This window comes from Rattus norvegicus, chromosome 18 (assembly GCF_036323735.1).
Source record: "Rattus norvegicus strain BN/NHsdMcwi chromosome 18, GRCr8, whole genome shotgun sequence".
Classification (NCBI taxonomy): domain Eukaryota; kingdom Metazoa; phylum Chordata; class Mammalia; order Rodentia; family Muridae; genus Rattus; species Rattus norvegicus.
In genome coordinates, this window is record NC_086036.1 from 48,316,787 (window position 1) to 48,341,682 (window position 24,896).

The following is a 24,896-nucleotide window of genomic DNA, read 5'->3' on the forward strand; positions in this document are numbered from 1 at the left end:
AAAACCTGACTCATTCATTTACCTAGATCAGCTTATGTGTTAACATTAAAACATATATATATTTCACAGACACGAATAAAACAGGTTAGTTTCTTAACTTTCGGTAACTTGCCTACTAATGGAAAGGAAAATATTAAAAATGACTATATTGAATCCTTCACAAATGATGAAGACTAGAAAGCTACAAAGAAAATAAGCACTCAGAAATATTAGAAACATGATATTATAGGATAGATAATTTTGGGTTTTTTGGTCTCAAATATCAAAAGTTCCATAGATTAACAGGACTATAAATCATTTTTCTTCCACAGTTTGTGTGTGTGCCTATATGTGTATCAAGCAAACAAAGAAGAAATAACAGCTAAATCTGGGAGTGGTGACACATGCCTGTAATTCCAGTACTAGGGAGTTGGAAGCAGGAGGATCTGGAAATCAAGGCCATCCTTGATTACATAGGGAGTTTGAGGCCAGCCTAGGAATATATGGGACCGTGACTCAAAAAAGAAAAAGTTGTAAAAGAAAAAAAAGTAGAAAAATATATGTTCTTCATAAATTTACCCAACTGAAATAACACCTCCCTTGAGTAAAGTGGGTTTGGAGATGGAGTCTTTCTCCAGAGAAAGAAAACATTGTTCCATTGAGTCTTGGAGGACAGTTTGTTGGTTACTACATGGGAATTAGAAGCTGGAGAGCCTGAAAACAGAAGAGACGCTTCGTGTCCCAAAGCAGCAAAGTACATTTAAACACAGAAGATTCTTTCACTTTTCCCAGCAACGTTTGGCCCATACTCAGATGACTGGAGTCTGTAATGACAAGCATTTAACATATTAATTATAAGACAAGCCCAGACAAATGAGAATCATTTTGAAAAACTAAAAGAGCAGTTGATTATAACTTAGTAAATTTTTAAAAATCAGAGAAGCAGGAACCTATCAAAATTCCTAGGTAATTCAATTTCATATGAATGTATGTACACTACTTTAGCAGAAAACTCACTAAATAGACTGGATTGCCTTGTGTTCTGGTACTACTGGGAATGTTCTAGCAATCATATCTATCTGTCTTTCCCCTTTCTGTATGCTTGTGAAGAAGTGTATATTTGTATCCTTGGTTTTCTAAGTAATTAATTTATTTGTATTTGGACTCTTCTAAATTATGCCCATGCATTGCCAAAATCTTGACATTGGAAAGGCTTTGTCATAAAATCTGAGTATAAAAGGCAATTTCTGAGTATGGATGAAGAAAAGATGAGCTAGAAGGATTTGATGAAGTCTTTTTAGAAGCTATTATTATGTACATGTAGATTAAAGGAACCTAATCCAGTTGAAATTTTTCTTTGAAGGTGGTGCCAAAAAAAGGAATTTATTTTTCTTTGTAGTAATGCTTTGACTTAAAATAACTTACCTAGTAATTAGTTACTTCATGGGAAAGGAAAGTTTCACTAGTGTTTGTGTTACTAGAGATGAAGGCAAAGAAGCCAAGATGCGGTAGACCAGTTCTCTTCATCCGTCAGCAATGGGAGATGTTTATCTGCTTCTCCTTGATCACTCCATGTGCATCTGGATGAGGCCAAGGCTTTCAGCCAAGTGTGCAGAGCTGAGTCCTGTTAGACAGAAAGCCACATCACTTGTAGCTATTGCTCCTGGCTTGATTACCCTCACTCTGTAGCTCACTTTGAACAGTGATGGGGCAATATAAATTTCTTGCTGCTATAAGTAAATGTACTGCACCTAGGTGTAAGATTCCTGCCTTCCGTTCAGAGCCCAGTGAGGCGAATACATTTTCTCTAACTCTCTGACTCTACTTTCCTTCAACATTTTAATTTTATGAAGCTTTCAATCCCGTCATCAAAGTCAAATGAGAGGTTAAGGGGCTACAAGATATTTTGAATCACTTCTGTGTCCTTGTAAGAAATGACCAGCATGGGCACAAGATTTTTTTTTAACCACTTCTCTGTCTTAATAAGGGAAGGCACCATGGGACTGGTGCTTGAAAGGTTTTTTCATGTAAAAAGCAAGCTTTGACTATATTATCAGCATTTGGAAATATCCACAGTTATTTGTTCAGTTTCTTTCTTTACAGCCAACGCTGGCTGCTTCTGCCAAAATCTTTGTATTTTCTGTAGGATTCTTGATGACTGCTGTTTCCCTCCCCCCTCTCTTGCAAAATAAAGTAAGCAACTGTCTCATATTGTATTAATGAAGGAACTTCTCCCACTGGGTCAAAGTCAGGCTCCTGTCACCTAATATCACATTAAGATGGCACTCTTATCTATTTCTAAAAGAATAGGCTGAAGGCATACTGCCTTGAGCATGTTGAATGGAGTAAGCTATTTCCACTTAGATGAAACTAAGACACATATCTTCGTCTTTAAAGAGTTAACCTAGATAGACTTAAATTTTTTTCCATTGACAAAATGAAATGTTTTGAGCCAACTGTACAAGTTTTGTTGTTGTGCACATTTTAATCAATGGAGTACAGCAACTCTGGATGCTCTGCTGCTATAAAAAGACTTTCACTCTGAGTACCGATTTCTTTTAGCTATGTCAGACTCAAGTTGGGGGCTTTGAAAAAAAAGGTAATTGTTTTTCTAGCTTTAACTCTACTGTGGAGTATTTTTTCCCTGTTTGGTGGTGGATAACTGCATAAAAATATATTTGGCAGTTTTACTGGCTGGTTTTGCCTGTCAACTTGACACAAACTGGAGTTACCACAGAGAAAGGAGCCTTCGCTGAGGAAATGCCTCCATGCGATCCAGCTGTAAGGCATTTTCTCAATTAATGATCAGGGTGGGGAGGGCCTCTTGTGTGTGGTGCCATCCCTGGGCTGGCAGTCTTGGGTTCTATAAGAAAGCAAGCTGAGCAAGCCAGGGAAAGCAAGCCAGTAAGTAGCATCCCTACATGGCCTCTACATCAGCTCTTGCCTCTAAGTTCCTGCCCTGTGGTGAGCTCCTGTCCTGACTTCCTTTGGTGATGAACAGGAATGTGGAAGTGTAAGCTGAATAAACCCTTTCCTCCCCAACTTGCTTCTTTGTCACGATGTTTTGTACAGCAATAGAAACCCTGACTAAGACAGCAGTGTGAGTGTAAAACCCAACATGAAGTTGTGAAACTTCATCTCCTCAACCCAGATATGCTATACTCCACAAACAGTTTTTGAACCTAGAAGATATTCAGTTACTTTTCTCAGAATGCTTCATTCTGAAAACATTAAAATGTAGGATAATGGTCTCTGGTTTTACTAAAACAAATATGCTGGTGCTTTGATTATTTTTAATTTGAACATCATATTGGCTGTTCTAACTATACAGAAGTTCATTGAGATGCATCGACTTTGAGTATCATTAATTCCATTGAGTGGTGTCTTATTTGTCAGTACTCCATAATAAAGTTTTAATGCAGTAAAAATTTCAATATATTAAAAATATCTATACTAGTGTGAATTATTCATCCTAGAGATTCATCACATTCAATCAGTCTGGAGAGTTGGTATAATTTACAAGTCTCTCATTTGTTTTCTTGTTTTTACTTTTTTAAAGAGAGAATTTCTCCCTTTCTAAAGAGATTCATTTTTGATTAATGTGCCTGAGTGTTTTGTCTGCCTATATGCCTATGTGGCACACATACCATGACAACAGAGGCCAGAAGAGAGCAACTTATCCTCTGGAACTACAGTTAGAGATAATTGTGAGATACTATGTGGTTTCTGGGAATTGAACCTGGGTCCTCTGCAGGAACTACCAGTAACCTTAACTAACTGCAGAGCCATCTCTCCAGCCCAGGTGTGCTGCTGTACATGGTAAACAGCTTTTGAACCAATAAAATACTCAGCTACTTTTCTCAGGATGAGTTTTCTGAAAACATGGAAAAATACAGTAATGTTCTCTGGATGTGCTAAAACAAATATCCTGGTGCTTTGATTATTTTTAATTTTGAACCATCAAATGTTGAAGTCATAAAGTGCTAGGCTGTGAGGAAAAACCAGTTCTAGCAACCTGTGTAATGTGTCAAATCGTTGGGAATTGCCAAACCCTCCCATTGCCTGTTGTTGCAAAGTACCTATACCAGTCAGGACAAATTGAATTATAACTGTATAAGCAGTCCCTAAATCTCAATGGCTTAACTAGCAAAGTTTACTTACTACATATGCTGGGACGGACTATGGCTTTGCTTCAGTGGTTTCTCTGATCCAAGACTGACAGAGCAGACCCTGTCTCCAACATTGTTAATTCTTGCAAGAGAGGGGCATTGTGAACAGTCTCTTCTGTGTTTGCCTGTGAGAGTCATACAACTGGGCCTGAATTGAGGGGTTCTACATCTGATTCTGTCACAGGGAAAGAGGCCAAATAATTGACCTCTTTCAGGCCTCATGGTACTCTAGAAATAAACAATGATGATCTTAAACTTCAGGAAACAAACCAAAACATGTTCATAGTAAATATAAAACATGCTACAACATTATTTGTTACCTACTCTGTTTGCAGATTAGAGAGTAAGTGTGGTGGGAACGTCGGGACCTTCATTTAGACAGGATGGGCAGACAACTGTCTTTGGAGATGTTTGAGCACAGGATGTAAAGAGAGAGGAGACCATTCCTAGTGAAGGTGTCCATGTGTGTAGGGAAGGTGCTTTGATACAGAACAGCAACTGCTGATGTCTTAAGGCAAGAACACAAGTGGTCTGAGTAAAGATAGGACATCCAGTCTAGAAGGAAAGGAATAAGATATGACTATGAATCTCACAGTTAGAAACCTTCAGACCATCAAAAATAAAAACATTGAATTTTCTTGTAAATGTACAGGAAACAATGAGAAGTATTTGAACAAAGAACTACATGAACGTATTTTCATTTTCAGGAAATCTTGCCTGAGTTTGAAATCATCCTAAGTTTGAATACAGACTTTTTTTTATTGGATATTTCATTTATTTACATTTCAAATGTTATCCCCTCTCCCAACTTCTCCTCTGGAAACCCCTTATCCCATCCTCCCTCCCCTTGCTTCTTTTTTTTTTTTTTTTTTTTGGTTCTTTTTTTCGGAGCTGGGGCCTCCCCCTGCTTCTATGAGGATGCTCGCTGTTCACCCACCCACTCCCGCCTCCCCACCGTGGCATTCCCCTACACTGTATCATCGAGCCTTCACAGGACCAAGGGCACCTCCTCCCATTGATGCTCTACAAGGTCATCCTCTGCAACATAAACCATTGGAGCCATGGCTTCGTCCATGTATACTTTTTGGTTGGGAGCTCTGGGGGTGGGGGTGGGGATCCTGCTTGGTTGATATTGTGGTTCTTCCTATGAGTTGCAAACCCCGTCAGTGCCTTCAGACTCCAAACACTTTTAGAACAGAAGACTGAAGGGTCATTGGCCAGGAGGACACTGTGGTAGGTTATTGAAGAGAAAGGTGCTGCTAACTTGTACCAAGATGATGGCAGTAAGTTGGGCAAGCAATAGTCACTTAGATAATTTACTAGATTTACTGGTGGGTTGCGTGTAAGTCTTAAAAGAATAAATATAATGTGCTAGGATGTTGTTAGAACAACTGAGCAAATTAAAAATGTTTAGTGAGCAGGGAACACAGGAGAGCTGAGGGAGTGACTTAGGTTAACTTTTGGACAAATAAAGTTTAAGATATCTGGAGAGCAGGAGAGACCATGGGTGATGATGTAATTGCCAGGAAGTCAGAGATTCAGCCAATCACCTATGGTCTCGTACCTGCCCCTCCTCCGCCCACTGTTGTCACCAAGGAAACCAGACGCGATAACCCGCCACCAGAGCTGGATTCATGGCAGACGCTCCGAAAGCGGTTTTGGGGCCGTTGGTAGGGGCAGTGGACCAAGGTACCAGCTCAACACGTTTTTTGGTTTTCAATCCTCAAACAGCTGAATTACTTTGTCATCATCAAGTGGAAATAGCACAGGAGTTCCCAAGAGAAGGATGGGTGGAGCAAGACCCAAAGGTAATCCTGCAGTCTGTGTATGAGTGTATAGAGAAAACATGTGAGAAACTTGGACAGCAGAGCATTGACATTTCCAACATTAAAGCTATTGGTGTCACCAACCAGCGGGAAACGACCATAGTCTGGGACAAGTTCACTGGAGAACCTCTCTACAACGCTGTGGTGTGGCTTGACCTAAGGACCCAGTCTACTGTGGAGAATCTCAACAAAAGTATTTCAGCAAGCAATAACTTCATCAAGATCAAGACAGGCCTTCCAATCAGCACTTACTTCAGTGCAGTAAAACTTCACTGGCTCATTGAGAATGTGAAAAACGTGCAAAAGGCTATCGAAGATGGCAGAGCGTTTTTTGGGACGGTAGACTCCTGGCTAATCTGGTGCATGACGGGAGGTATCAACGGAGGTGTCCACTGTACAGATGTAAGTAATGCGAGTAGGACCATGCTATTCAACATTCACTCTTTGCAATGGGATGAAGAGCTCTGCGAGTTTTTTGGAATCCCGATGACCATCCTTCCCAGAATCCGGAGTTCTTCTGAGATCTATGGCCTAATGAAAAGTGGGGTGTTGGAAGGTGTGCCGATATCTGGGTGCCTGGGAGACCAGTCTGCTGCTTTGGTGGGACAATTGTGCCTCCAGGATGGACAAGCTAAAAGCACATATGGAACAGGCTGTTTCTTACTATGTAACACCGGGCAGAAGTGTGTAAATTCTGACCACGGCCTTCTGACCACGGTGGCTTACAAGATGGGCAGAGAGGAACCTGTCTATTATGCCCTGGAAGGTTCTGTAGCCATAGCCGGCGCTGTTGTTAGCTGGTTAAAAAACAATCTTCAAATTATTAAGTCGTCATCGGACATTGAAAAACTTGCTGAAAAAGCAGGCACTTCCTATGGCTGTTACTTTGTACCAGCCTTTTCAGGCTTATATGCACCTTATTGGGACCCCAGTGCAAGAGGGATCATCTGTGGGCTCACTCAGTTCACCAATAAATTCCACATCGCATTTGCTGCATTAGAAGCTGTTTGCTTCCAAACCCGAGAGATTTTAGATGCCATGAACAGTGATTGTGGAATCCCGCTGACACATTTGCAGGTCGACGGAGGAATGACCGCAAACAAAATTCTTATGCAACTGCAAGCAGACATTTTGTGCATCCCAGTGATGAAACCTTTCATGCCAGAAACAACTGCCCTGGGGGCTGCCATGGCTGCAGGGGCAGCAGAAGGAATTAGGGTGTGGAGTCTGGACCCTAAGGATTTAACAGGTGTCCAGATGGAGAAGTTCGAACCCCAGATCAATGTCGAGGAAAGTGAAGGGCGTTACTCCACATGGAAGAGAGCTGTGATGAAGTCAATGGGCTGGGTTTTGACTCAGTCTCCTGATGGTCACGACCCAAGTATTTTCAGGAGTCTGACGCTGGGTTTTTATATAGTGAGTAGTATGGTGTTATTAATTGGCGCAAGGTACATATAAGGTGTCCCATAAATCATGCCTCCTTGTGGATTCTCCAGTCGAGAGCTCTTTAACAAATGAAAGAATCCAACAGTTATCTCAGTGCGGTGCCACTATATGGACTCTGAATTTGTTTCTGTGCCCCTATGTTGCATGTTATCTCCAAGAATACCTGAGATGTGAAATAAAGAAAAAGCAGCAGCAATATTGGTTTTTTCCTCTCTCTTTCTCTCTCTCTCTCTTTAAATATCAACCATTTTCATTGGGGCTGATCACATGTGGGACAGAAACCTTCCAGGGTACTAACACCCTGCCCATTTCTTATTTTTATTTTGTTCCTTGTAATCTTTGATGAGACTGAGATACTCATATGTCAGGATTTGTACCTCTGCATAGCATGCCTAAGGACAGGTCTTACTCCTCTGCTACAATGTTTAATGTTTTGTTTATAGCAGAGCCTCAAAGGGCATTTTCTCTGAGGCCATATATGATCCTATACTCTATTGAGCTTTTATGACCTACTCTGCTTCTAATCTTAACCTTTAAGTCCTCTCCTTCTTTCCTGAGATGTGCGTTTCCCTTTTTTCATTAAGATATTACTTAGTTTACTTATATCTACTTCTTACTTTTAGTTAAATATCTTAAGTGTGCCTTGTAAATCACCCTCCGTGGTTTTGCATTTTCGAGTGGACTGATTCCCTTCTCTTAATGGTGCTCTCTGTCTTGTCTTTAGGAGATTTTCAAATTTTATTTGACCGAATTTTAGCTAGAAGATATGACACTATGGTTTTTGATTGTACAATTATTATGAGTTTATGTTCAGTTGAATAGTCTGTTACTGTGAGTCATGTGTTTGAGGAAAGATTCTCTTTTGTGGATGCGTGTCCCCATTTTCAAGCATTTTATTAGATCCACACATTTATGCCAGTTTTCTAACCACTTGCATTTCTGAGAGTATTGTATTAAAATCTAAACTGCCATCCTTTTCTACCCCCTGACTTCATGTTTCAAAATATCAGCAGAGTGCCTCCCCTCTCTTTGTCATAACCAGCTCAGCGAGATCTAGAGGGCGAGAGCCAGCAGCGCAAGACCCAAAGATTCGTAAATCAGTGTCTGCTGCATCACAGTTCTGCTTCTCTAGATAAATCCAGGTTTTCAGATTTGACTAGATTCTGGAGCTAAATACCTGTAATTAACAAGCAAAGCGGACTCTTTATATATGATGTAATTTTTTAGGATTCTCTTATTCTGATGAAAGAAATTGTATATTCCCTAGGGAAAGTCTGTGAATATATTCTGGGCATTTGTTTTCTTTCATAAGTTACAATTTTGAAAACAAATGAGCAGATGACTTTGACAATTGTACTTCCCTTTTATGATATATATATATATATATATATATATATATATATCATAAAAGCCATTGAAAATGCCACAGCTTCAGAGACTTTTTTCCCAAGGCAAATTAAAATTAAAGTGTATTATAATTCTCAGAAATTTTCATGTGCATCAAATAATTTTATAATGGCAACGATCAATGACAAAAGTAAATGACTGTCAGCGCCATTCTGACAGATGCCACCTACTGCTAAGGATTAGAAGTGACACATTCAGTTTCACAACTCATCTGTGACTAAGCCAGTGTTGAAATATGTATCTTATGACAGCAACTTTCAATGTTTTCACACTTTAAATTCTCTTTCTCCAACCCAGAGAGTTGGTGTCTATGGGTATAAATTCTCTCTGGGTTCCAGCTCAGGCATAAAATGAACCTTTGGAAAAGAGGGATTCCTCAAAAGTAGTTACTAAATAAACCTTTGTTGATTTAATTCAGACATGCTCCATTCTTCTGTTGTCCCACTCATAGCAAGAGCCTCTGGCAGCATTTCCTGACTCTCCTGACCTCTAAGACCTGGTAAGGCTGGTCCAACAGGAACATGAGAGCTGAACACAGCTCCCTCCATTTTCTCCTTGCTGTTTCGTACAGGATAACCTTCACTGAGAATTATGGTTCCTTACTCAGGTCTCTCAGTCCCAGGAACAATGTTCATTCCTTCCCTCTCAAGCTGAGAGTGATGTGAAACGCTATGCACTGTCCATTGCATTCCCAAACTTCCTGCTCACACCTTTGTAAATATTCTCTTTAGTTAATGCTCACACTGTCTGGTTTGAAGGTGCTATTTGTCTGTTGCAAGGACCCTGACCAATAAAGAAAAGAAAGGATTCTTAAAATGTACAACTTTTAAGTTTTAAAAGATAGGATAAGAGTAAGTTTCCTAGCAAGGTCAAAAACCATTCATACGCAGGCATCTGATTAATGAAGTTTTGGAAGGCATTAGCTCTTTTGACATATTCTTCATTGGGGATTATGCATTTTCTGGATCCAAATCATAATCAGATCCATAAAAGCTCTAATAGTGAGTGTGCATGTGTGTTTGTGTGTGAATACAAAGTGTAACAGTAACAGAAAAAATTAGAAAATTAAGAAAAGCAATCCTTTGTTTCCAAAGCTGAAAAGACCTCTATACTAATATATCCTGTTTCTGGGAAACCTCTCTGCCCCACCCTGAGGAAGACTTCGGTAGAATTCGACTCCTGTGATCTGCAGGCTCCGGCTGATTAGGGCAGGCTTGGGGTACTGTGGAGGCTCACTGTCCAGAATTCAGTGTAGGTTGTGTTAGAGAAGGAATATTAGACAACTCATTTCCAGAAGTTTCTGTGCATGATTGAGGACTGTCTGTACATCCCTCTTTGCATGCATGTGGAGAGAGAGAGGTTGGAGTCAAAAAGGCAAACGTTCTCATTTTGGCACCGAGAAGTAAAGGAGATATGGAAGTTATTCTCCTCCTTAGCCAGAACAGGGCAAAGTACTGACATCCTTGGTGTTCTCTGCCAGTTGGTCACAATTCAGGTAGTAGGATGAAAAGATACTCCATTCCCCTTCTCCTCCTTCATTTCCTCGCATGGACTAATTTTTAATACAATGTCAAGGAATGGTATCACTCAAAGAGGAATGACATCACATAATCGCCTGATCAGTATTGACATTTCTACTGTTGAAGTGGACCATCAACTACCAGTGGTTTTTCTGCTGCTTATGTAAGAATTAGACTGGCCACATCTGTTCCTTCTTTTGCATTTAATGAAAGGGGAATTAAAAAACAACCTAAAGTACTAATGGCCGAAGTCACTAAAGAGCATGAGGTAGAGCAGAACGTGGTTCTTGTATTTTAATCTTTTCCAGGTTTTAAAAAATCATGTATTCACTTCTGACAATGATGGTTTGCATTTGGCATGTCCACACAGAGACTCACGCTTTGCTCTCATTGGTCACCCGATCCCCTCATTATTCTTCTACTGGTTCATTCCATCTCCTCTTTACTTTCTACTCCTGCTTTCGGGTCATATATGTACTTACATGTCTGTGTGTACAATCTAGGCTCCACATGTGAGAGAAAACATATAGCAGTTGTCTCCTCAGCCTGCCTTGTTTGGCTCACATGATGATCCCCAGTCCCATTCATTTTCCTGCAAATGACACAGTTGTGTTCTTCACGGCTGAGTAAATAAATCTCTGTGTATCTGTGCTATGTTTTCCTTACCTGTTCCTCTATTGCATATGTAGGTTTTGATTCTGTTACTTGACTCCTGTGATTAAGGCAACAATAAATGGGAATGACATCTCAGTGGCATGTTGACTTACAATTCTTTGTATTTACCAGGAGTGGTACAGCTACATGATTTTATAATACTATTTTTTAGGGTGGTTTTTTTTTGAGAACCAAAATGAATTCTCACTGTTGTCATCCAAGATAAAGACATACAGTAGTCTTGTGAATTTGTCAGCTTTAAGCTTTGTGTCTTTGGACAATTGCTGTGGGGAGCAGAGAAGTCCCAAGTGAATGTATGTGGCGGACATGGGCGTGGGCTCGACAAGGACCTTAGTCTCAGATCAAATAGGAAATGACAAAGGATCTCTGACACTAGAGTCCCCTCCCCGAGGTGAGGTTCAGAAACATAGCTAAGCCAACCTTCCTCTTGAGTCCAACTGTTGATAGTTAGTAAGGAATATGCCCACCATAGATGGATGTTTATGACCTGAAGACAGCTTCCCTACAGAGGCTTCTCCTACTAAGATAAGCTAAGCCTGTCTCCTTGATTCATTTCGAGATTGTAAACCTTACCTTCCTTATCTGTGGTGTAGTAACCCTACTGCTTGTTCACTTGCATGCAAGAACCCCAATTCCCTATTCAAATCTGAATGATAAACATCATGCTGAGCCTCCGATGAGCTGAGACTTAACCTGTCACGTAGCCCAGTCCCTCGGATGCCGGCTTTTCTGTTCACAAGTCTGTCTATTCTTCATTCCCTAGCCATACTCTGTCTGTCCCAGTCCTGTCAGTGCCTGAGGCAATGCAAGGACTCAACAATCATTGTGGGTTGCTAGTCCCTTGGTTATATTTTGAAGGATATAGTGGACACTCATACCACCAACTTAAGAGGTAACTATGCTACAGACTATCAGAGAAGTTCATGCATCCTCTATACCTGGCCTAAAGAACAGCAAATAAAAGTAAGCTCTAAGAAATTAAACTTTTGTGAGAAAATAAACCCAGCATCCCTTAATTTCTCAAACATAACAGAAGTAACTTAGGGGATGGGGGAGTCTTTTGAGAGTCTATATAGACTTGGTTATCTTAGAACTCTCTCTGTAGAACAGGCTGGCCTCTAACTCACAGAGACCCACCTTCTGCCACTCAAGTGCTGGGCTTGAAATAACAATATTTTAAGTCTAAATTTTCATCAAGTAGTGCAGATGGATAAAATAGCCAATTAGAAGCTTCTAATACACACCCCCTCAATGCATAATAAATAACAGTTGCCTTTGAATCAAGGCAAGTAAAGGAAAGCACTGGAAGAAAAAGTGTAGCTCCTGACACCCAGGAAAGCCTTGCCTAATCCTTTCCTCTCCTGAGAGAAGGTCAGCTCTGAAGTGGGAGACATCTGGAGGTAAAAAGGTAATGAAAAGATTTTAACAACCTCCAAGACCATCGTGATCATCAAGGCTCAAAGCCTGGCTGAGGGAGCTCTCTAGAGCCCACATGCTGCATTTTCCCTAGAGAAGATGCCAACACTGTGTCCAGCATCCTCAAAGCCCCATAGCCTGTGCTATACTATCTTGGAACCACGGCATACCTTCACCTCTACTCCTACACCCTAGCCCTTAACACAAAACTGAAATGATAACACACCCTGAGGAGCCTGGAATCTTAAACTACTGGAGGCAGCACCTGCCTGCTATGAACTAGTACAGCATCCTACTCCCTGGCCGTTCCAAGCCTCAGGGACATTTGAGCAGTTGTGTGTTAAACTCCACAGCTGATGTGGTTCCTCTCCGTCAGCAATCAGCTGGGACGACCCACACGTCCAGCATTCAGTACTTCATTTCCTAGAAATCAGCCTGCCTGAGCTGTGTTGAGCATTCGGTGATTCCTTATCTGTCAGAAACTGCACTGGCTATTTACTGATCAGGATGCTAAGGTACCCTTTTTCAGTCCCTGCCATGCCTTGCCTCATCCCCCAAAGGCCACATCGACATCTTGGTGTTCCGCACTCCTTCCTACTGAGAAATGTCATCTTAGCGAGCCCAAGCTATTGCCATGCACTGCCATCTTAGGGTCCCCGGGCACCATTCAGTAATGTACCAGCTCTTGGGGGCTTACATTGCTGCTGGGTCCTATCGGTCCTGGTTCCCAAAGTTGCAATGTGCTCTGCCCTCTCAGGTCCCAGCTGCTGGAGCAAAGAGACCTTCTTTCCCAGAGCCATGTTCCAGCTGTTCCCAGACCCCGAAAATCAGAACCACAGTCACATAACAGGCCCACCGGTTTATGCTAGTGAGAAGTACCACAGAACAATGGGTCCCAGCTTACTGATAGAATATATCTACTCATATATCAAAAACTGATCCTATGCCTCAAGCCTCACATGGTGCTGTAGTTTCATAAGACTCTAAGTACAGAAGTCTAGTTTCAGATCACGATTAAGAATCCATGACCTTGATTTCAGTGCTACTGTGACTCCCTGTGGGCCTTGTCAGAATCATCACTTAAAGCTCCCCAGTAAAAGGAGCAAAGTAACGGCAGATTCCTAAAGCCTTTGATCTAAGTCATCTATGCAAATATGATCTATACCTGGAATACCTAATAACCTAGAGCACAGAAGAACCTTGGGCTGTCATTAATGCTGATCACAGTTAAATCAGCTTCCTGAACTCACTGTGACCTGACAGAAGTACAGCCGTTGCACCCTGTTCAAATGGAATGTACCTCTACCGCAGCCACTTAATAAAGTTTGGAAGGGGTGACTGAACTATTAGAATCACAGACATCAAGGTAGAGACAAAAGAAACATGAACAAGCCAGGGGTTAAAAAGCCACCAAAGGGGCACAAAACCTCCTCAGTAACTAACCCCAGGGCATGGATTCATGAACTGCCTGAAAAACTCAAAGTATTGTCTTGAAGAAACCCAGAGAGGTTTGAGAGAATAAAAATAGACGAGGCCTCGAAATTGGAAAAATTATGTGTGTGTGTGTGTGTGTGTGTGTGTGTGTGTGTCCACCAAAGTCAAGGAAAGCAGAATGCATAATTTATGAATTTGAACACACACATTTTGATATAATTAAGTCAAATGAAAAAATGTAAAATTTGTAAAGGCAGCCTTGAAATAATTTCTTAAACATTCACAAGACATAGGAGAGATGTGGGCAACAAATCCTTAAAGCCTCCAAGTCACCAGGTAGATTCTGTTTTAAAAGGGCCTCTTTGAGATATGTTGCAATAAATTCTTCAGGTTCGTGGTGGCTCAAACCTGTAAGCTTAGCATACAGAAGCAGGTGGACTGCCACAAGCTGGAGACCAGCCTGGCCTATATGGTGAATTCCAAGCCATCCTGTGCTACCCTATAAGAACCTTAGCAGAAACCTTGAAGATGGAAAGAGATCCTTCTCTTTCTATACAAAATGCTGAAAGAAAAAGGCTACCAATTAAAAATTTTTATATCCTGCAAAGCAGCCTTTCAGAAATGAAGGGGAATAAAAGATTTCATACCTTTTCTCCACCACCAAAAGTTAAAGGAATTCATTACCACTAGACATGCCTTATAATAGAGGCTTAGGGAGTTTTTAAGGATGGTAGCCATTGTTGTGAAAAGATACTCTATTATTAGTAAGTATGATGAGGAGAGTTAAGCCCACAGTGAAATCCAGAATACCCTAATGCATTTATTATTTACCACTTAGGTTTATGTATCCATCCAGAACACTTGTGTGGAGAAGGCCTATGTATTGCAAGCAGTGTTTAGAGCTGAGGCTCTTGAGAAGTGTTTGAATCATGAGAGTTCTCTCTTTACCAATTTACTAATCTGTTAATGGATTCAAAGATCCAAACAAATGACTAACATGTGCTGCAACTATGGAAGGCAAGGCCTGATTGAAGGGAGTGGGCTGCCTTTGAAGGTCAAGGTTTTTCTACTCTCTCAGCTGTTTGCTATTGTGAGGTAAATGGTCGGACCACAATGATATTCAGCCTCACCTAAGGGCCATAGCAACAAATGTAACTTATTTGTCTAAAATAAAGCAAATTGTGCCACAAGTCACAAATAATCCATTTCTACTTTGACTTTTTTTTGAGTATTTATCAAAGGGGTGAAAAAATAACCACAACTATAATGCTAGAATATAAATCACATATATCTCTAGTGTGAAGGTAATAAATCAAACAGTAAAAAACAACTAAAACTATATTGATTTCTTAAGAAATATTCAATATGCTTTGGGTTTCCACCTGGACCTGGACCTGACCCTGTGACATAGCTCAGAAGTACAGACAATCCTGAGAGTACAGGTGACACACCACTTCTGCTCACATTCCTGGCCCAAGAGGAACCCACCTGGAGCCCTCAGAACACAGGAACTGAGGAGCAGCCTGGGACAGGACCCTCCCAGTTTTTGCCTACACCTGCAGCTGAGCCTGTGCTACAGCTCTCTGTACCTAGATCCTGTGGGAGAAAACTGGTCTCCAGGAGTGCTGACACACAGGCTTACAGGAGGGTCAAGTCACTGTCAGAGATAGCAAGAGCAGATAACCAGATGGCGAGAGGCAAGGGCAAGAACCTAAGCAACAGAAACCAAGGCCAATTGGCATCATCAGAACCCAGTTCTCCCACCATAGCAAGCCCTGTAAACCCCAACAAACCGGAAAAGCAAGGTTTTGATTAAAAATTACAACTCATGATGATGTTAGAGGACTTTAAGAAGGACATAATTAACTGCCTTAAAGAAATACAAGATAGCATAGTTAAACAGGTAGAAGCCCTTAAAGAGGAAACACAAAAATCAACCAAACAGGTGAATAAATTGAACAAAACCATTCAGGATCTAAAAGTGGAAATAGAAACAATGAAGAAATCACAAAGGGAGACAACCCTAGAGATAGAAAACCTAGGAAAGAGATCAGGAGTCATAGATGCAAGCATTACCAATAAAATACAAGAGATAGAAGAGAGAATCTCAGGGGGAGAAGATACCATAGAGAACATTGACATAACCATCAAAGATAATGTAAAATGCAAAAAGCTCCCAGCCCAAAACACCCAGGAAATCCAGGACACAATGAGAAGATCAAACCTAAGGATAATAGGTATAGAAGAGAGTGAAGACTCCCAACTTAAAGGGACAGTAAATATCTTCAACAAAATCATAGAAGATGGCAAAAAAAAAATAATCAACCAACTAGAAAAACAAAGAACTATACAACAAATCAACAAATCCAGGAGCTGATTCTTTGAGAAAATCAACAAGATAAATAAACCCTTAGCCAGACTAACCAGAGGGCACAGAGAGTGTATCCAAATTAACAAAATCAGAAATGAAAAGGGAGACATAAGAACAGAAGCTGAGGAAATTCAAAAAATCATCAGATCCTACTGCAAAAGCCTATACTCAAGAAAACTGGAAAATCTGGTTGAAATGGACAATTTTCTAGAAGATACCAGGTACCAAAATCAAATCAGGATCAGATAAATTATCTAAACAGTCCCATAACTCCTAAAGAAATAAAAGCAGTCATTAATAGTCATTAAAACTCCCAACAAAAAAAACAGCCCAGGGCCAAATGGGTTTAGTGCAGAATTCTGTCAGACCTTTATAGAAGACCTATTACCAATAATGTCCAAACTATTCCACAAAATAGAAACAGAAGAAACACTACCCAATTCCTTCTAGGAAGCCACGATTATGCTTATACCTAAACCACACAAAGACCCAACAAAGAAACAGAACTTCAGAACAATTTCTCTTACGAATATCAGCACAAAAATATTCAATAAAATTTTTGCAAACCAAATCCAAGAACACATCAAAATGATCATCCATCATGATCAAGTAGGCTTCATCCCAGGGATGCAGGGATGGTTCAATATACAGAAATCCATCAACATAATCCACTATATAAACCAACTCAAAGAAAAAATTCACATGATCATCTCATTTGAGGCTGAGAAAGCATTTGACAAAATTCTACACCCCTTCATGTTAAGTCTTGGAAAGATCAGGAATTCAAGGCCTGTACCTAAACATAGTAAAAGCAATATACAGCAAATCAGTAGCCAATATCAAACTAAATGGAGAGATACTTGAAGCAATTCCACTAAAATCAGGAACTAGACAAGGCTGCCCACTCTCTCCCTACCGATTTAATACAGTCCTGGAATTCCTGCCAGAGCAATCAGACAATGAAAGGAGGTGAAAGGGATACAAACTGGAAAGGAAAAAGTCAAAATACCACAGGTGATATGATAGTATACTTCAGTGACCCCAAAAATTCCACCAGAGAAATCCTAAACCTGATAAACAACTTCAGCAAAGTGGCTGGATATAAAATTAACTCAAACAAATCAGTAGCCTTTCTCTACTCAAAGGATAAACAGGCTGAGAAAGAACTTAGGGAAACAACACCCTTCATAACAGTTGCAAATAACCTAAAATACCTTGGTGTGACTCTAACCAAGCAAGTGAAAGATCTATGTGACAAGAACTTCAAGTCTCTGAAGAGAGAAATTAAAGAAGATCTCAGAAGATGGAAAGATCTCCCATGCTCATGGATTGGCAAGATTAATATAGTAAAAATGGCCATTTTGCCCAAAGCAATCTACAGATTCAATGCAATCCCCACCAAAATTCCACCTCAATTCTTCATAGAGTTAGAAAGAGCAATTTGTAAATTCATTTGGAGTAACAAAAAAACACAAGAGAGTAAAAACTATCCTCAACAATAAAAGAACTTCTGGGGGAATCAGCATCCCTTACCTCATGCTGTATACAGAGCAATAGTGATAAAAACTGTATAGAATTGGTACAGAGACAGGCAAATTGATTGATGGAATAAAATTGAAGATCCAGAAATTAACCCATACAACTATGGTCATTTGTTCTTTGACAAAGGAGCTAAAACCATCTAGTGGAAAATAGACAGCATTTTCAACGAATGGTGCTGTTTCAACTGGCAGTCATATAGAAGTGTAGGATGATGTCAGGTACAGGGTAGAACTACTGTCATTGGACAAGAAGGAAGGATGGGCGGGAGAAAAGTTTTAGAGGAAAGGGGGAGAGTACAGGAGAGAGCAGCTGAGAGAACACTGAGGCAGATGTTAAGATTCCACTCTGCACAATTGCAGGTTGTTATGAATGTTCTTAAGGGATGGATGTGTACAGGGCTTTGTATGTCTAGATAAGCAAACTGTATCTTATTTAGGTGGGCAATTATATCTTATCAATTAGGTCAGAGGTTATTGTGTTGTATGTTCTTTCATGTGGCGACTTAATTGAGTTCAAGAGAGTGTGTGGTGGCAGAACACACTGGGCCACCAGGGAATTGGGATGTGTATGTCTGGCATGGTGGCAACCTACCCTGGGAACTAGATGAGTAGAGAGATTGTTGCGAGGCTCAGAGTGTAGCCATCAGCAGTGTGATATGGGTTGGAGCTAAGCAGGTGAGACGCTTTGCTGATTGAGATGAACATATCTAACAGATGCCATGAGACACTATAGTGCTGGATCTAGTGAGGGGTAAAAGAAGCCTTATTTAATTTTACTGCAACTTAGAAGAATGCAAATCTATCTATTCTAATCACCCGTATCAAGTCCAAGTGGATCAAGGACCCCCACATAAAACCAAATACACTCAAACTAATAGAAGAAAAAGTGGGGAAGAGCCTGGGGCACCTGGGCACTGAGGGAAATTTCCTGAACAGAACACCAATGGCTTATGCTCTAAGATCAAGAATTGACAAATGGAACCTCATAAAATTGTAAAGCTTCTGTAAGGCAAAGGACACTGTCATTAGGACAAAAGGGCAATCAACAGATTGGGAAAAGATCTTTACCAATCCTACATCCAATAGAGGGCTAATATCCAATGTATACAAAGAACTCAAGAACTTAGATTCCAGAGAGCCAAATAACACTATTAAAAATGGGGTACAGAGCTAAACATAGAAATCTCAGCTGAGGAATATCGAATGCCTGAGAAGTATCTAAAAAATGTTTACTATGCACAGAAAGATCAATGTGGAAAAGCGCACTCACAGACTAAAGGGCAAGACCATAGAATAAAATCAGTTGCTGTAGAGAAAGTACTTTTCAGTTCAGTGTCCTTCTTTATAGAACTCTTTATTAGCTTATTTAATTTAGGCACCAAAGGACATTTCCTCAACATGATAAAGACACTTATGAATGTCTCACAGCTCACATCAAGAAATAAAACTCTTTAAAAGGGACTAAATTCCTCTATATAGATAGTGTCATCTTTGATGAACAGAACTCCAAATCCTCTGCCAAAAACCAACAGTAGCGGTAGCTTTTAGATCTGATAAGTGAATTCAAGAAGATTTCAGGATATGAATCAATGTACAATACTTGACAGCATGTCTACTCACCAACAATGGCCAAGCTGAACAATTGCATTTACAACAACATTCAAATAAATTACTTATGAATAGATTTAATCAAGAATGTGATATATAAGTTAACACTGAAAATATAAAATATTAAAGATATGGAAAAATAGTCATCCCATGCTGATGGATTGAAAAAATGCAGACTGTTAAAATGCTAATGGTTCCATGCATGTATGTACACAAACACACACACACACACACACACGTTTTATGCTACCTATTATATATTTTATCTATATTATGTACATTACATAATATATGCTAGAATCAATCAAAATCCTATATACCAAAGAAATCTTAAATATCACAGAAACAGAAAGAAAAAAAAATCTTGAAAATTTCATGGAACCAGAAAAACCTGTGATGAGCAAAAGCTATTCTAAAGATGTCTTAATCCTGGTTTGTATTCCTGAACAAACATCATAGCCAAGAAGCAAGCTGGGGAGGAAAGGGTTTATTCAGCTTACACTTCTGCATTGTTGTTTATTATCAAAGGAAGTCGGGACTGAAACTGAAGCAGATCAGAAAGCAGGAGCTGATGCTGAGGCCACAGAAGGATGTTACTGGCTTCCTTCTCTGGCTTGCTCAGTTTGCTTTCTTATAAAACCCAAGACTACCAGCCCAGGGGTGGTACCACCCACAATGGGCCCTCCCACCCTTGATCGCTAATTAAGAAAATGCCTAACAGCTGGATCTCATGGAGGCATTTCCTCAAGGCGAGTTTCTTTTTCTGTGTTAACTCCAGTGTGAGTCAAGTACAAAAGGGAAGAAAAGTTGGAGGTATCACATATGCACACTGCATTAAAATTATGCCATAAAATCATAGCAATCAAAACCATTGGGTGCCTGCATAAAAGCAGATGAAGAAGTAAGTTCAAATCTGTAGATAGTGTCAACTCTGCTTGGAAAAGACACAATAAGGAAAAGGTCATTTTTTTCAATAAAGAGTACTAAGAAAATTGGGTATCCACATGAAAAATAATGAAACTGAATCTTTATATGCAGACTCAAAAGTGGATTAAAGACCTAAATATAAAGATTAGAAACTATAAAACTCTTAGAAAAGAACACTGAGGGAAAGCCTTCTAAACATTGGCCTTGGCAATGAAATGTTTGCCTGTAACACCAAAAATATACTGACTATAAAAGCAAACATAAAATTAATGGAACTGACTCCAACTATAAAACTTTTGCATGGCAAAGTAAATGATCAACAAGATTAAATTGTAGCCTCAAGCTGGGAAAAATATTTCTAATCCACATATTTAATAAGCACTCAATATCAAAAAGATATAAGAACTCACACAACTATAAAGAATTACGGAGCTAAAAATGAGCAAAATAGACATCTCGCCAATGAAAGAATAACAATTGCCAACAGGTATTGAAACTTACTCACCATGAATCCTTAGGTAAATGCAAAGCGAAATTACCAGGAGCTACCACAGGACAATGAATAGAGTAGCCATTTCCCTAAAATCAAACAGAAATGCTGGCCAGGAAGTAGAGAAAAGAGAGTCCATGTCCACTGGGGATGGAAATGCAGACTGGTACAACCATTATAGGGAAAAGAATGAATATTTCATAAGAAATTAAAGCTATGTACTTTCTTTTAGGTATCCACCCCCAGGAAATATAAACATCATTTTGTTAAGCTATCTGCAGTTCCCAGGCATCCACATCTGCCAAGATCTAAAAATCTGAGCTCTCTCTCTCTCTCTCTCTCTCTCTCTCTCTCTCTCTCTCTCTCTCTCTCTCTGTGTGTGTGTGTGTGTGTGTTGTGTGAGTGTGTGTACATGTGCATGCAATTATTATTAGCAATAAAGAAAAACAGGGCCTTCCCATTTGTCATAACATAAGCAAAAGGGGAGGACATTATGCTAAGTAAAATAAAACAGACACAAAAAGACAAACATCTTTCTGGAGACTTCCAGGGTGGTATGAGATCTGCCTCATAAATATAGGAACACTGAAGTGGTAATGGACGAGAGACTATACTGCGTCCTTTGTAAGATGGGATTGTGATGGACTGTGACAGTTGTTCTATGGCTTTGCAGTGGATGTCAAGGCATACAACTGAGCCTAAGCTGTCTGTTCAGAAGGAATGTGTATGCATGTATGCATGTGTGTGTAAGAGAGGAATTCCAATGGGAAAAGGGACATGTGGATGCTATCTTCTGCATTAACTTCAATTTGGCAGGAAAAGCAGAAACAGGGGTGGATGAAATGGAGGTATTGGCTTGCCATTTTTAAACCTGGCACGATGCAAGGGAAAAGAATACAAGTTACATGTGTGCTAAAGATCCATTTCTAAGATTGAAAGAGAAGAATCGAGCAATGGAGAGGCAACATTACATTACAGTAACATTGACAATCTCTCCAGCTCAACCTTTAATGCAGAGAAAGGAGAAGTCCTCCATTCAGCCTGCAGATAGCAGCCTTAATGACAGTCTAGTGAAGAAAACTATGATAATTAGGAGCTACTGTGTATCAGCACCACTCCGACTGAGGAAGATTTCAAATGGAGTGAAATAGCTTCTCACAGCATGGTTCATTCAGCAGTGGGAACTTGGGGATGGATAGGATCAGTCTACACGCCACAGAAGGAGAGTCCGAGAAATATAACTACCCATCCTGCCTTGAGACAAAGGCTGCCATCATCCGCAGCAATACCACAGAAACAAGTCTCTTATAAAGACCTGTATGGATGCTTGATTGTCATTGGCTGGGGTCCCCATGAATATCAAGGACTGGAAGACAAATCAGGGAGAAGCTGGGCATTGGTGAGAGAAATGGGCATGAGAGAGGTGGCAATAAACACTCTCTGGGTCAGAGAGGATCATGTGAAAGGGAATTCATGGGGGCCATTGGTGGCTTTTCTAAGCTTCCTGGTACCATATGGTCATTATGAGGTAGGCAGATTGCAATGACTTAGACTGGTGTGTGAATCAAATTCATAAAATGCTAAAGCAGTTGAGGGCAAATAGCAAAGGGGAAAAGCAGAAAAAGAGTCTCTCCCAGTCACTCAAGGACAAATGTGCCAAAATTTTTGCGACCCAAGTTCCTAGGGAAAACTTAATAGAAAGCCAAATGGCTGCCTCCTTTAGGTTATCCACACTCCTTAAGCAACACCTTCTCTGTGCTCACGTAAGTGCATCCAGTAAGCTCTTTGGTTCCAGTCTGTCATCTGTAGGGTGAATATACATTTGTTCATGTTGGCCCAGGAAAGTTGTGCACTGAATTAAATACGTGAATGAAAAGAAGCTCTCCTTTATTTCTGATGGGGACACAAAACAGAAAAGATGTGTTGAAAGCTGTCTTTCCCAATTTTTAAGCAAAAGCAAGCATTTCTCCCCCATCCAACACAGAAGTCCTTCCCATTACTGTTCCCAAGTGAGTGGGATGCGTCTTTTACACAAAATCCTGCGTTCAGATCTTGAGGTTTGGTCTTTGGCTGTGTATTGTAATGCAAGTGACTCTATGTGACTTTACCCCCAAGTCTTTTCTGATTGGTAAATAAAGATGCTAATAACCAATACCTGGGCAGAAGAGACATAGGTGGGGCTTAGGGTTCTGGAGCTTGGGGGATCAGAGGAGAACACCAGGGAGAAGGTGAGGAGGAAAGAGACGCTGCCATGGGCTAGGTGGATCATAAAAATGTGACCCTGAGGGCTGGCCAATTGGAGTTAAGAGCAGCCCTGATGAAACATAGTAGGTAGTCACTCAAAATTACTGACAAGAAAGTAGATTCTAATAGTTTAGAAGGTAGATATCTGCCCAGCCCTTGTAAAGTTTAAGGATTATTGCAAGTATGAAAGTTACATGTGTCTTTTATCTGGGAACTAAACGGTCAAATGTAGGATAAAAACCCTGGATTGGGATTTAAAAAAATCTGCAACACTCACTTTCCAGACTGGATTCGTGCATAACTGTCAAAATGTGAATGCCATCTTCCAGGTCTTACATGACAGTGTTTTTGCAATTCTGTTGTTGGATTTTATTTTGATGTCTTGTTTGATAGACTACCCTTTCTCTGTAGGTATTACTATAGAATCATGATTTTACTTAGATTATGTTTTTTTTTTTTACATTTTTTTTTATTAACTTGAGTATTTCTTATATACATTTCAAGTGTTATTCCCTTTCCCGGTTTCCGGGCAAACATCCCCCTCCCCCCTCCCCTTCCTTATGGGTGTTCCCCTCCCAACCCTCCCCCCATTGCCGCCCTCCCCCCATAGTCTAGTTCACTGGGGGTTCAGTCTTAGCAGGACCCAGGGCTTCCCCTTCCACTGGTGCTCTTACTAGGATATTCATTGCTACCTATGCGGTCAGAGTCCAGGGTCAGTCCATGTATAGTCTTTAGGTAGTGGCTTAGTCCCTGGAAGCTCTGGTTGCTTGACATTGTTGTACTTTTGGGGTCTCGAGCCCCTTCAAGCTCTTCCAGTTCTTTCTCTGATTCCTTCAACGGGGGACCTATTCTCAGTTCAGTGGTTTGCTGCTGGCATTCGCCTCTGTATTTGCTGTATTCTGGCTGTGTCTCTCAGGAGCGATCTACATCCGGCTCCTGTCAGTCTGCACTTCTTTGCTTCATCCATCTTGTCTAATTGGGTGGCTGTATATGTATGGGCCACATGTGGGGCAGGCTCTGAATGGGTGTTCCTTCAGTCTCTGTTTTAATCTTTGCCTCTCCCTTCCCTGCCAAGGGTATTCTTTTTCCTCATTTAAAGAAGGAGTGAAGCATTCACATTTTGATCATCCGTCTTGAGTTTCGTTTGTTCTAGGGATCTAGGGTAATTCAAGCATTTGGGCTAATAGCCACTTATCAATGAGTGCATACCATGTATGTCTTTCTGTGATTGGGTTAGCTCACTCAGGATGATATTTTCCAGTTCCAACCATTTGCCTACGAATTTCATAAACTCGTTGTTTTTGATAGCTGAGTAATATTCCATTGTGTAGATGTACCACATTTTCTGTATCCATTCCTCTGTTGAAGGGCATCTGGGTTCTTTCCAGTTTCTGGCTATTATAAATAAGGCTGCGATGAACATAGTGGAGCACGTGTCTCTTTTATATGTTGAGGCATCTTTTGGGTATATGCCCAAGAGAGGTATAGCTGGATCCTCAGGCAGTTCAATGTCCAATTTTCTGAGGAACCTCCAGACTGATTTCCAGAATGGTTTTACCAGTCTGCAATCCCACCAACAATGGAGGAGTGTTCCTCTTTCTCCACATCCTCGCCAGCATCTGCTGTCACCTGAGTTTTTGATCTTAGCCATTCTCACTGGTGTGAGGTGAAATCTCAGGGTTGTTTTGATTTGCATTTCCCTTATGACTAAAGATGTTGAACATTTCTTTAGGTGTTTCTCAGCCATTCGGCATTCCTCAGCTGTGAATTCTTTGTTTAGCTCTGAACCCCATTTTTTAATAGGGTTATTTGTTTCCCTGCGGTCTAACTTCTTGAGTTCTTT

General features: G+C 40.4%; 1 protein-coding gene across 1 annotated transcript; it reads left to right on the top strand.

Moving 5' to 3' along the window:
• Positions 1-5,750: 5,750 nt before the first annotated feature.
• On the top strand, positions 5,751-7,670 carry Gykl1 (glycerol kinase-like 1). The gene has a single exon (NM_134341.3). It carries the CDS (start codon positions 5,783-5,785, stop codon positions 7,430-7,432), a length of 1,650 nt encoding a protein of 549 aa, NP_599168.1. The 5' UTR covers positions 5,751-5,782; the 3' UTR covers positions 7,433-7,670.
• Positions 7,671-24,896: the final 17,226 nt, after the last annotated feature.